The 12,313-nt window shown below is 39.9% G+C and overlaps 1 protein-coding gene across 1 annotated transcript; it reads right to left on the reverse strand.

Annotated features, from left to right (window-relative positions):
* Positions 1-1,115: 1,115 nt before the first annotated feature.
* naa30 (N-alpha-acetyltransferase 30, NatC catalytic subunit) lies at positions 1,116-11,781 on the reverse strand. The gene is made up of 4 exons (XM_028440059.1): positions 10,736-11,781; positions 7,539-7,662; positions 7,302-7,357; positions 1,116-4,750 (listed from the first exon to the last, which is right to left on the reverse strand). The coding sequence occupies exons 1-4, from the start codon at positions 11,558-11,560 to the stop codon at positions 4,613-4,615; spliced, it is 1,143 nt and encodes a 380-aa protein (XP_028295860.1). The 5' UTR covers positions 11,561-11,781; the 3' UTR covers positions 1,116-4,612.
* Between the last annotated feature and the right edge of the window lie 532 nt (positions 11,782-12,313).

A 12,313-nucleotide genomic window follows, 5' to 3' on the forward strand; every position in this document is an offset into this window, starting at 1 on the left:
GACACTAATGATAAATACAAAACATAATTAAAAAAAAACTAATAGCTTTTAACAGTGTTAAATTGGTTCTTGTGCATCCAAATTTCCCCCCTGCTGATATATTGAATAAAACGTTTAGCAGCAACTTTGTTACTGATGATTTCTCCCTAATTATTAATATTTGCAGATGCAATCAATCAAAGACGACGCAACTTCTCTTTCCTATTATATGTAAACGTTGAGGACAAATCCAAAATACAATGCTAAGGTATTGAAAAAATGATGACGGGTGTCTTGCTGTAAAACAAATATTTCCCCATCTTTTCAGAAAACACTACATACAATTCAGTTAAGTTCTGAGCTAAAAACGTAGAAAACATTTCAAATGTTTATTGGTTTTTGAGGTTAGTTCGACACAAAGTATATCCTCATCCTGTAAAACTTCCTTGTACAATAGAACACGACAAAGTATGTCACATTTTTATTGCCACTTGTCAAAATCTCCTTTAAGTGCAGGATGACATTTCTTTTTACCGACTGTCGCTGTTTGGAGAAGCACAAATACTGAGGACAATGAAGTGCAAGTTCATTTATTGTCACAGGTAGAAAATGTGTTGTTTAAACACAAAAACGGTTGAATTCAGATTTGATGCCATTAGAAAGGACTGCTTTAGGCTGGTAAAAGGAAAACATAAGGTCGTTTCTTGCTATATGCAGCCTAGGCAGATGTATAGAGCTTTCTAGTCTCCAGGGGACTCTCCAGATGGAATATTACTGATAAATTTAATCTGTTCGCACTTAAAATGAATGCTTTCTTTTGTTTTTCTTACGACCGTTAATTACCTGCATATTTCTGCTGTAAAATGTAAAATATCTAGGGCTTGAGTGTTACATTACTACCTATGAATCATTTTGGGTTACTTTTTGTTTTGGCACTTTGATATAAAGATGTTTTACATTTCATCCTGGTATTTTTTTTTTTAAATAAAATAACAGAAACTACTTTATATCAGTTTGCCTGTATTATGCTTTATCTGTAGAATTTGTATCTGACAGTGTAAAAAAATATCTCAATTACTGATAAGCAAAAAAAAAAAAACAAACAAAAAGAACCCAAAAATGAAGAAACAGCCCTGGAATAAGATTATCTGTTACATTTTGTCACAATATCTCATCAAAAAGAGTATTTTGTCTTGAGAAAATGGATTGTAACATTTGTAATGTACAACTGCCACTTTATATGCAATAATACTGTTTACTGTGACGTGTAATAGTGGACAGTATATGTTGTCAATGTAGAATTTACTGTTCATGAATGTATTTTCATATGTGTAAACACTCCCTTCAATCATCAGGTTTGTATTTTTGAGCCCCTTCAAACAGCAGACACCATAACCTGCTTGTTTTTTGACAGCATTAAAAAAAAAAAAAAAAAAAAAAAAAATCAAATAATTTATTTCTGTGTTGTTTTTTTCCACATTAAATAAAAGCTATCAGACACTTCAGGTTTGAAATCAAAGAGAGAGGGACGGGGGAGGGGGGAAAAATTGGAGAGGAAGCAGACATGCAAAAACCTCTGGGCCCTCCTGTTTTGCACACATTGTACACACGGTGACTGATTGACTGCTGCAGGAAGCCCCTGTGGGTCGTTGGTGGTAGTGTGATGTCCACAGCATTTAGGACTGCCATTGCAAACGTTAATTTGACCAACGTCTCAGATTCTTGGAGAGGGAGTCGGGACATCGTCTTTTAAGCGTGTGGTTCGCTAGCGTGCCCTTCAGGTGTAGAATAGCACAGCGTATGTCCCAAAACAAAGATGCAAACTTCTTCTGACAGCTGTGAACACTGTAGTGGCATGTCAAGTTTGATTATGGAAGTACAAGCGTCGTCAGAGAAGAAACGGATGTTAACGCTGAAGCCCTTCAGTCTGAGTTACAATAGGAACCACTGAGCTCTCTGCGCAAGGCTTTAACACCTATATTACCACATAGATTTACCAGATTCATAGGATTTCATATTGGAAGGTGATGGGAGAGCTCCTTCCCTCAGAAGTTAAATCAAAAACCACTGATTTCAGGTTTGGAAACTTAAAATGCAGCCGTTTTGTCGAGTCGTCGTCTATTCAAACCCTTAGTCCACGTGAAACAAAAGGAAAAGCTGCAACAACATCAAAACACGAGAAGGTTTGAAATGGCCACACGTCAAAAATCTGACTGATTTTAAGCAGATTGGAGTAAGAAAATCTCAACAGTGGTTGATGAGCAGCAACGGTAACAGTTTTTTTTGAGGATCTAGATTGTTTTCATATGCTCTTCATTAAAAAAAAAAAAAAAAAAAAAACCTCAAAATGGATGGAAAAATATAGCACAGAAATTCTAATTAAAAGTCCACTCAGATAAATTGGCCCAACCTCCCCTCCCCCATCGAACAGATGATTCAACAAAAAAAACAAAGACATGCTCAATATATTGGATGAACAAAACACTCAAATACAAATCTGAAAACAAAGAAAGAAGCCGTATGATCTGTTGTTCTAAACTCACACTTACACAGGTAGACCAAAATGTAGGAGGCAACTCTGTAAACATTTACTCTCCCTTCCAGTCCTTGGCTTTTGAATGTAAAAACGTTGCTAAACTGATGAAAAAGGAAACTGACCTGACATTAAATGAGATGCTGTAGTGTCACCAACCTTAAATAAGCAAATCTTCACCACAGTGAATCATTTTGTTCTTTAGGAGCAGATTTAGTACCATGTGGCAGTGTTAGGTATTGCTTTTTGATGCAAAGAAATCCAATTGCATATTTTGAATTGACTGCATTCATAACCCTATTTTGAGGTGTCAGGTTTCATCTGCTAGTAACTAATGTGCCAACTTTGCCCGTCTTTAGAACAACATAAAGGATGAACTCCACTCTGGATGTGCTAAAAAGGTTCCCATTGTCCCTGACAGGTCAGAACTGAACTGCAGCACCATAAAAGCCTGGGATTTTCCTGTTTGTAGGGCCTGATAAAGTAGAGAAAATAAAGTTTAAGCAGAGCCACATAACTGTCTAAACGACACACACGACGCACTCATTCTGTCACATGCACACTGCTGCAATTTCCAAAGTAGTGCATCAGACCTTTTGTTCATTTCACCTATAGGAATTAAACAAATAAGGGGGGAGGGGCTTTTTAGTGTGAAGAGGAACTTCTAGGTTGCGCATTGAGTTTGAGCGTTGCTGTGCACACAGTTGCTCTTGAGCAGCGAGGGGTTATGCAGGCATGTAGGGGAAAAAAATGAAAGCAAACACTAAAGAAGGAATCTGAGAAATTTAGACTATTATTTGATTTTATCAAAACACACAGATGCAGTCAGCAGGTTAAAAAAAAAGAAAAAGATATCAGCATTTGCAACGTTTCTGCCCTGTTTTCGTTGCAAAGGCGAAGCAGGATTGGGTTGAGGCATATGGGTTGTGGGCCACGACTGTTGGTGCTGCTGACAAACTGATTGGCACTTGTAATAACTGCTCATTAGTAAACTGAGGAGATGTTTGACCACTTTCAAATTATTTTTCTGCTATTCGGGGTGGGGGGGTTGGTCTTAGCTGGCAGTGCATTTGGGAGTAAAACAATGTTTCCAACAATAAAAGCTCTTATTCAACAACACAGACTGATCAAGCAAAATAAAAGGTAATGAAGACGGGGCGGGTTGGGGGGGGAGTGAGCAGAGTTTGAGGTGCACGTGGAGTGATTTGTTTCGTTCAGCTGCTCTGCATCAAACAAAACAGGAGAGAGGATCCTAACTCTTATTCCTGCACACATGTCAAAATAAACGCATGCATATCTTTAAAAACCGGTACGTTTAGGCAGGGGGCGGGGCCGGCAGCATCAAGTGCTGCACACGCCGCAAAGATGGAGAAAGGAACATAAAAAAAACAACATACGATTCACTCTCAAGTCTGACCGATCACATCCTCACACAGTCAAACTAAATCTATTTTTCTCACAGTGAAACCTCGCCACGCCACACACGCCAAAAAGAGCCAGTCACTGTCAAAATCACACTCACACACACGCACAGAGAGCATGGTACAAACAAGCAGTCATACTAGAACTTTTTTCTGTCCCTGGCCCAAGTTTCAGGGTTAGAAAAAAAACACAAAAATAAACTCCACTGTTATTTGATTCCCAGTCTGTGTTGACTGGGATGGTTTCTGGGGGCGGCGACTTGTCCATTTGGGTTTCAGAAGCTGGTCGACACCTGAGCGGGTTCTCCTCTTTCAGTCAGTGAGTCGTCACGAGCTTCAAGGTCACATCGTCATCCCGCCCCCCCCCCCCAAGTAAAGGTCAAGGCAGGGACTACCCGTGGTCTCCACCTTACTCCACAGGGACCCCTTCGTGAAAACACCTGGTGGCTTTTCACTTCAGTCCTTTTCTGCCCAAACAACAGCTGTCACGAGGTCAGAAATTGAAGGAGGTTGTTGCCGTCTACGCATACCCATGTGCGTACGCGTTACACGTGCACTCGGGGGTGTTTTGTGTGTGTATGAGTGTATGAGAATGAAATGACCATGGCAGAGCTGAGGCCGTTGAGTCCACAGTGTTCACAGGAGCAGCCCCCCTCCTCCTCCGCCTCTCTGCGTCCCTCTAGCGAAGCCACAGTTTGAGCCTCAACGCATCCACTCCGTTTAGGTAGTATCTGAAGAGCCGCTTGTCTCTGACAAACCCCAAGTTCTCGTACAGCTTCAGGGCAGATTTGTTGGTGATTTCCGTTTCCAGAACAACCTGCAGGTGTATAGGACAGGTTAGGGAGCATTGCGAGGGTCATTCTCCATGCATTTCTTTACCAACTTCCTGCACTAATAGAGAAAGAAGAATTTCCAGCACCTCTCCCTCTCAATAGCTCTATTGTACACCATTTGGGATGGGCCCCTTAGTTCTAGAAGTTCTGCACTCATGTAGCCTGCTGTTTAGGTCACAACTACACAGACATAAACACCTACCTATCTCAGCTACACTCAGTATCTAGTTACCTAGCCTCAGGGTAGAGCAAACACTTATTTCCCAGTCAAAAAACAAGTTCTGTACACGTTGTCTTAAGAAAGCTGCTTTGTTAATTCCATAACATTGTAAGTCAAAATGTGACAATATTTATCATTGTGACATAGTTTTGAGTTCTTACAGTATGCAGCGGATTTACAGATAAATGATCTTGCAAATAAACAGTTTTAGTCAACGTGGGATTTTAAATAATAAAAGGAATTTCTTAGAAGTTTTTACTTAAACAACCTTAACCCTCTGGAGCCCAGGGTAGAGCTTGACATTTTTGACTACTTTTGATTTTGCCTTTATATCTCACGATATTAACAAGTTAGCTTGCACTGTTTGGTATCATTCTTTTCAGCACAACTTAGGCTATATTCGTTTATAGTTAATACTGGTAGTTTATTTTGACAGTGTATAACCAGAATGGACTTAAAATCACACACCACCACCAAATCTGAGTAGAAAATTAAAAATGAGTTTGTGGAAACAATATTTTTGTTTTTTTAAACAACTTAGTGTCTTTGATTTTTTTTTTTTATTATTATTATTATTTGGAATTACTTCCTAACTAAAATTGGCCATCTTGGGCTAATTATGGCTTTTGAACAGTTATCTATGTTGATGAATAAGTATTGTTTTTGATAAATAAATAAAATGAAAATTAAATAGTTTATTTGGTCTGTATTTGGGCAGCAAACCTGCTCCAAGGCCTATGATAGACCTCCTTGGCTATGAGGTCATTATGACACCAGACTAAGAAGAGGTTTATAAGATGGGTTACACTTGGCAATTGTCAATACTAGATTCCCAACAAAAAATGTGATAAATCTGAAGGATTCCAATGTTTTTTTTTAGAACCCACAGGAAACAGCGGATTTGTTGTCATATTTGGTCAGTTTAAGCTTGTAGCGTCACCATAAATCCAGCATTAGGTTAAGTAAGAAGCATGCTTGTGTAAGGTAGAGTGTCCATTTGTGAGTCAGACGTTATTCTGCACAAAGGTTGACACTAGAAAGACCTTTTTTGGTTCTGTTGCATTAGCGAGGAATCCAATATCTCCAGTTATAAGGTCGATGTTGTTAGAAAACCTCCAAAGTCTAAACTCTATCCATAGCAGGAAAGTGGAAGGTCTCATAAAATGTGTACGCTTTTTTGAAAAACCCTTTTTAGTTTGTCACTTCTAAGACGTTGGTGCATGCTGGATGTTTTTATTATCTGGGACGCAAGCTATGCCTTCAGGGATCTTAAAAAAAAAAAAAAAAAAAAAAAACTGCTGAGAACTAAAGCAACAATATACGCAGCTTACATACAGAGGACCAACCTGCCGCACATTGATCGTAATACTCAATATCTAAAAAGGGTAAACAGGGTCTCAACCAGTGGTTAAATGGCTGTTTTACTTGTGAGAATAACATCAGTGTGGAAAACAGAGAACGTGTGTCTATCCAAAGGGAAGCAGTGGAATATTCTGATTTATCACAAGGTTATTGTTGAACATGAAAAAACAGTGGAAAGCATTTGTTAACAGAACATTGATCTTGTGAAGATTACTGTTATTGTTACTCAGATAATTAAAAGAAACAAATGTTATTTTAAATTTTTTTAATCAAGACTTTGAACAAAACTGCGTCACATTACACTGCTCTATTGTTTGTATGACACAATGAAAGTTTAGACACAGTGGCTATGGCAACTTCTGCATGCACCAAGTACTCAAATGTCAAACCCACGGAAGTTCATTTTGTAAAATGTGAAAGATTATTATATTCTTAGAGGCTCAGATTTGCCATTTACATTTTCTGTTTCATAGCTTACCGATTTCTATTTGGTTTGCGTTTTATCGGCTTTCCCCATTTAGACGTCAATACTCGCTAATAAACTTTCCAAAATCTTGCTTAACATGCTTATTGGGTTAAGTATTGTTATAAATTTTATATTTCTATAATTCAGGCGTGCGAAAAAAATATCTGACTGAAATCATGTGCGATTACGTAGTATGAGATATGACTTCTGTTCAGCGGGTGGTTTTGAACAGGCGATATTGTTCCAAAACATGCAAGAGTATATTCCGTGTCATATTGCCATGTTTGCCGAATTTTGTATAAATTAATACATTTCCTTTTTTTAAATTAAAAAAATAATTGCATGTTTTAGGAATCAAATTTAATTTCTGTGACGATTAAAAATCGAAAGCCCTGTAGTCCTAATTCAGAAACATCATGTTTGTCAAAATGTTTGAAGTAGGTTATACTGGGGTCTACCCTATTTGAAATCAGTTTGTTAGGCTTACCTCGTCACAGTCGCCCTCCACCATGGCATAAATGGCCTTTTTCACCAGATTAGTACCTGAAACAAAAAGTGCCAAGTTAACTCAGGACGATAATGACTTCACCTGATGAAGCACCAAGCTACACATTTTCATTATTTTTTTTTTTTTTTACTAATTATCTGTTATCGTGTCAAATGGCTCAGAGCTTGTATGACTTATCCCCACAGTACATTAGCATAAATATATTTGTTTTCTCACCGATGCTTTTCCTTCTGTGTTTGGAGTCCACAGCCAGCATTGCAATGTAGCCTCGCCTGAACATCTTCTTATGCATGTCAAGTTTGCACACGATGGCTCCGACACACTCCTGCTCCACCATGGCCTGCAGCAGAAAAACACACGTATTATAAATCCTTGTCTGATTGTCAATTTTGAACTGAAGAAGTCTCTTAGATAGGAAGTGAAATAGAGCCCTCCATTTCAGCCTCGGCTTACACACTAGGCTTTGGGCCAACGTTCACATCACTTTACACACACAGGCCTGTCATCACACCAGAATAAAGCTTCAATTTCCTCATATTATTCCATTTTCCCCATCCCTCCCACAGTTATGGCACAATTATTTCAAGTGTACAGAATCACAGGTGTTTCTATAACCCAACAGCATAGATATAAGGTAGCCTAGTTAATCCCTTAGGTTCATGTGACCAGTACATAAGTTTGAAACAACACTCTTGTCAAATTCAAATCCAGTCACTTCCATTTGCTAGAGTAGCAGATTATATTAGCCCGCACCTAAAATCTCCGATATAAACACTCTGATGCATAATTTGTTTTTATTGAGTTATTGAGGTTATTTTTCAAGGTCTCCTAATGCACATTTATATATATTTTATACAATTGTAGAAAATAAAATGTATGTAACCAATTGGTTATTAAGGGCCTGGGTAACTTTTTCTTATACCTACCGTTGTTGACTATTATTCTCGATGTGAATAATATAATTTGATCAATCCTTTTCTAACATTTTACATCACAAATTAAGTAATAAAAGTATGTATGACTTTTGCTGATATCACATTGGGTCGATATTGGCCGATACCAAAGCATGGAATATCAATATCTTATCGGAAGTGAAAAAGTTGTATTAGCACAACCTTACAGGCTGTACTGCATTACTAACTATTGATTTTATTGCACGTATTTACAATAATGGTGTGGATATGTGATGTCATCACTTCCAGATGCTGAGCACTGAGTGTGTAAAAAGAAATGTGTTCAATGAGCAATAAAACGCTCAGCCTGAATAGGGCTTCAGCATTGGTGGGATTGAATTGAGATCAGAATTGGGGGAACATACTGTCTTCTGTTGATCTCCGTCAAAGTTTCTCAAAAGTTTGGGGGCCGTTAAAGGAGATCAGATTTGTTAAGTATCGCATTCTCACACAATGTAGTTATGGAAGTGTTTTAAAACCTTGTGTGTAGAAGTTCGTTTTATCTGACTAAACTTAAGACAGAAAAAATGAACAACGTTCTATACACTAGGCTTTACACAATCAGGATTTTTGGGCCGATCACCAATCTGCGAGTTTAAAAAAAACAATCACTGATCTGATCATTTGAATTCAGGTTGTTTTTTTTAGGCATCAATTAAATTCCTTTGGTACTACCTGATATAGATTCACAGAAAATCCAACGGTACCATTTTTCGGGACCTTGTGACTGTGAGGGAGTGGAAGAGTTGAAGAATTTCCATGCAGGACTTGAAGATAACATTTGTTGTCAGAGTGTGTGTGTGTGTGGCCCTTTAACTGCGAATGAATGCCCAGGTCGCTCGACCACTGTGCGGAGTGAGGGAGCGTGTGGGACTGGAGCAGATCGATTATAAGGTCTGTGCCGTTTTATAGTGATTGGCAAAATAAACATTGCAGCTGTTGAATTAAACAGGAGTCCCATGTCATACTCAATGACTGCTGTGAAGCAACTACAAAGAGCTGGAGATGAAGTTGTGGAGAAAGACCACACTGGAACTACAAGAAGCTTCCATCAGCATTAGCATTAGGAGCAAATACATATTTATTGACTGTGGCATCGCAAAACCTGCTGTTGCTTATAGTCCGTATTCACATGTACACAGTGGAGGTGAGGCGCGCACACATGCATGCTTCAGTGTCCATCACCACTCTGAAATGAAAGTGTCCGCTATGAAAGCAAAAGTAAATGGGAGGCATTGCTGTGTTTTAGGAGTACTCTAACTTTTATCATGCTCGGGCTGAATAAACACAACAAGCGCGCGCACACATACAAACAGACACAGGTGATAACAGTAGACGTTGCCCCCGATTTCAGAGCCAGCAGACTGGGGAAGAAGTCCTGTGCTCAGCCGCTTCGCTCCAACCGAGAGACATTTTGACCGTTCGCTCATAGGCTTTCACCTTTGTGCACAAATGTGAGTGAAATAAAGCCCTGTCACATAGAGTAAACCACTCTATGGTGTAAATGAGACGATAAAACAATACAAAGGGACCATCTACAGATGTTTCATCACAACGATGTCATTGATCGGATCGACAAATTAAGACATTAGAGCCAATCACATTAATTGCCTACAATGCAAAATATCGGCCGAGCCAATATAGCAGATCAGATCGGTGTAAAGCCTACTATACACACAACTGATTAATGGGGAATGTGTATGAATAAGGTGTCTAAAACCAGTAAATACGTTGACAGTCCCCCTTGTGGAGATTATTTAAGAAAAACTGCTCCGCGGTTTTTGCAAATCTTAAATCTAAAAAGCAAGAACAATTACTGTGCTTTATCAAACACTTACTTTTCTATTGTCAATGAATAATACTAGAGTACATTAAGTTCTGGGACATCCTATGATTAGAGTATTTCTATATGTCTCCTGCCAGCCTGCTAAATCTAGTCACTTCCTCTGCTGACCTTTATTTCACTGCTCTTCCTATTAGGTCACATGTGGCTTTCCAGGCAAACAGAAACTAGGAAGTTTGTGACCTTGAGGTTTAGAGGATAAACAAAGAAAAATGGGACAGTTATAATATGTAGAGCAGGAAACCCTAACTTGACAATCAGATACACAGGGCTTGCAGTATGTCATTGTGGCTCAGACTGTGGATCAGTAGCCTATCAGATCTACAAGATCCGATCTGGTAACTGTAACTGCATGTTTTTATGACTGAGAAAAAAGGCAATGGATATAGGACACATTGGCCTGTACCCTGTGAGTTAATCCATAGTGCATAACATGACACTGACATGGCTGTGGGTAACTGACAGGAGGAGATTAGGATCCATGGACACAGTGCTGCACCCAACCCAGTAATGCCATTACATGTGATATATCAACTGGAATTAATGGATTAACTTATTATAAGTGGTGATAGTCTATTTTTACACCGAGGAAAGATGTTTTACTTCCATCTACTCACCAGAAAGCAGAGCTGGGGCCAGTTGTGGATGAAGTACCTGTAAGTGTAAATTGAATAAGGCTCGGATAAGTCCTTAGTGATGAGTCTCATGATCCACGGCATCTGCAGCTCGGACTCGTAGCGGACGTATCGGATCCCGTGGCTGTCCGCCTCGGTTCGGCCCGGGAAGCTGCCCAGGTCGAGCCGGGCCAGCTCGGCTGTAGGTGGCTGCTGCAGTAGCGGGTCGACGGGGATCGGCCCCGCGGCGGGTGGAGGGTTTTCACTGTAAGGCCTAGGTGTCTGTGTGTGGTCGAACTCCTGTTTCCCATCGTGGACCGCCTCAGTCCTTGTTAAAGCCGGTATGCCATTCATGCTATTGTTAACCAGCAGAGAGTGACTACCGTTTTTGGTGAAGGGGCCGTGGCCTTCGTGCTGGTAGTGCTCCGTGTTGTTCCTGGCGGTTGGAGCTCCCTCGTTGCCGCTGTCACAGTAGTCCACGGACACAGCGGGATTGTCAGGGTGGTTTCCTGTGTGTTGGTAGCTGTCAGTGTCCCCTGGAGGGCTGACCAGGCCGTTCAGCTGCTGCTGCTGCTGCTCTCGGGCTTGCATTTTAAGGTGCAGCGCCGACGGGCTAGCTCTGGCTAGCATGTTTTTCTGCTTCTTCTTGACTGACCGCTTTACTTCGCTCACGGGCTGTGATTTCGTCCCTGGACCACAGTCCTCCCTGTGGCAGACCGGCTCCCCGTCTTCCACTGCCGGCTCTGCACCCCCAGTCCCGGGAAAAGCAGAAATTTCACCCGGGGATGCGGGCAGTGCGCTACTAGGCCCAGGCGGCACTGTGGCCATCCCACTGCATCAAGCAGGAAATCCGCGCTTGGTAAATGTTAGACAGAATAGCATCCACAAGGCTAAATGTCACACAGTTCGCGTACGAGCCCGTGTCACTGATAACGAAGAAATCCAACGGGTCGGAGGTGACACACAGTCCACTGGTTACGGCTGTCTCAGCTTTCTCCTCGGTTTCCCAGCTGCCGTAAAGTGCAGTCACAGCAAACGCCATTGCAACAGCAGAGACGGTTTTACGACAGTGACGTAACGAACGAGCGTTTGAGGGTGTTACGACATCAGTCAAGACCTTTCAAGAACTTCAACAACTGCTCTGAAAAATCATCGTTAAACAGTGTAAAAGGAATGGTTGTGTTTGAATATGAATGTAAAAACAAGATGATGAGAAGTGCGCTCTCAAAAAACTAAATAAAAATGAGAAAATATTATTATTATTATTATTATTTTTTTTTTTTCTTTCAATTATTCAATTATTTTTCATTGTAATTTTGTGTTTATTTTTTGGTCTGACAAGTAGAGCTACTTCCTCATCAAAGGAATTTCAAAAACTAAATAAAAATGAGAAAATATGATTTTTTTTTTCTTTCTTTTTTCAGTTATTCAATTATTTTTCATTGTAAATTTGTGTTTATTTTTTGGTCTGACAAGTAGAGCTACTTCCTCATCAAAGGAATTATTATGGGTGAATAAAAGCTATACAGATCGATTTTTATTTGTCTTAAACAACTAAACAAGGTTTTAGAATAGTTGCTG

The sequence above is a fragment of the Gouania willdenowi genome, chromosome 24 (assembly GCF_900634775.1).
Source record: "Gouania willdenowi chromosome 24, fGouWil2.1, whole genome shotgun sequence".
NCBI lineage: Eukaryota > Metazoa > Chordata > Actinopteri > Blenniiformes > Gobiesocidae > Gouania > Gouania willdenowi.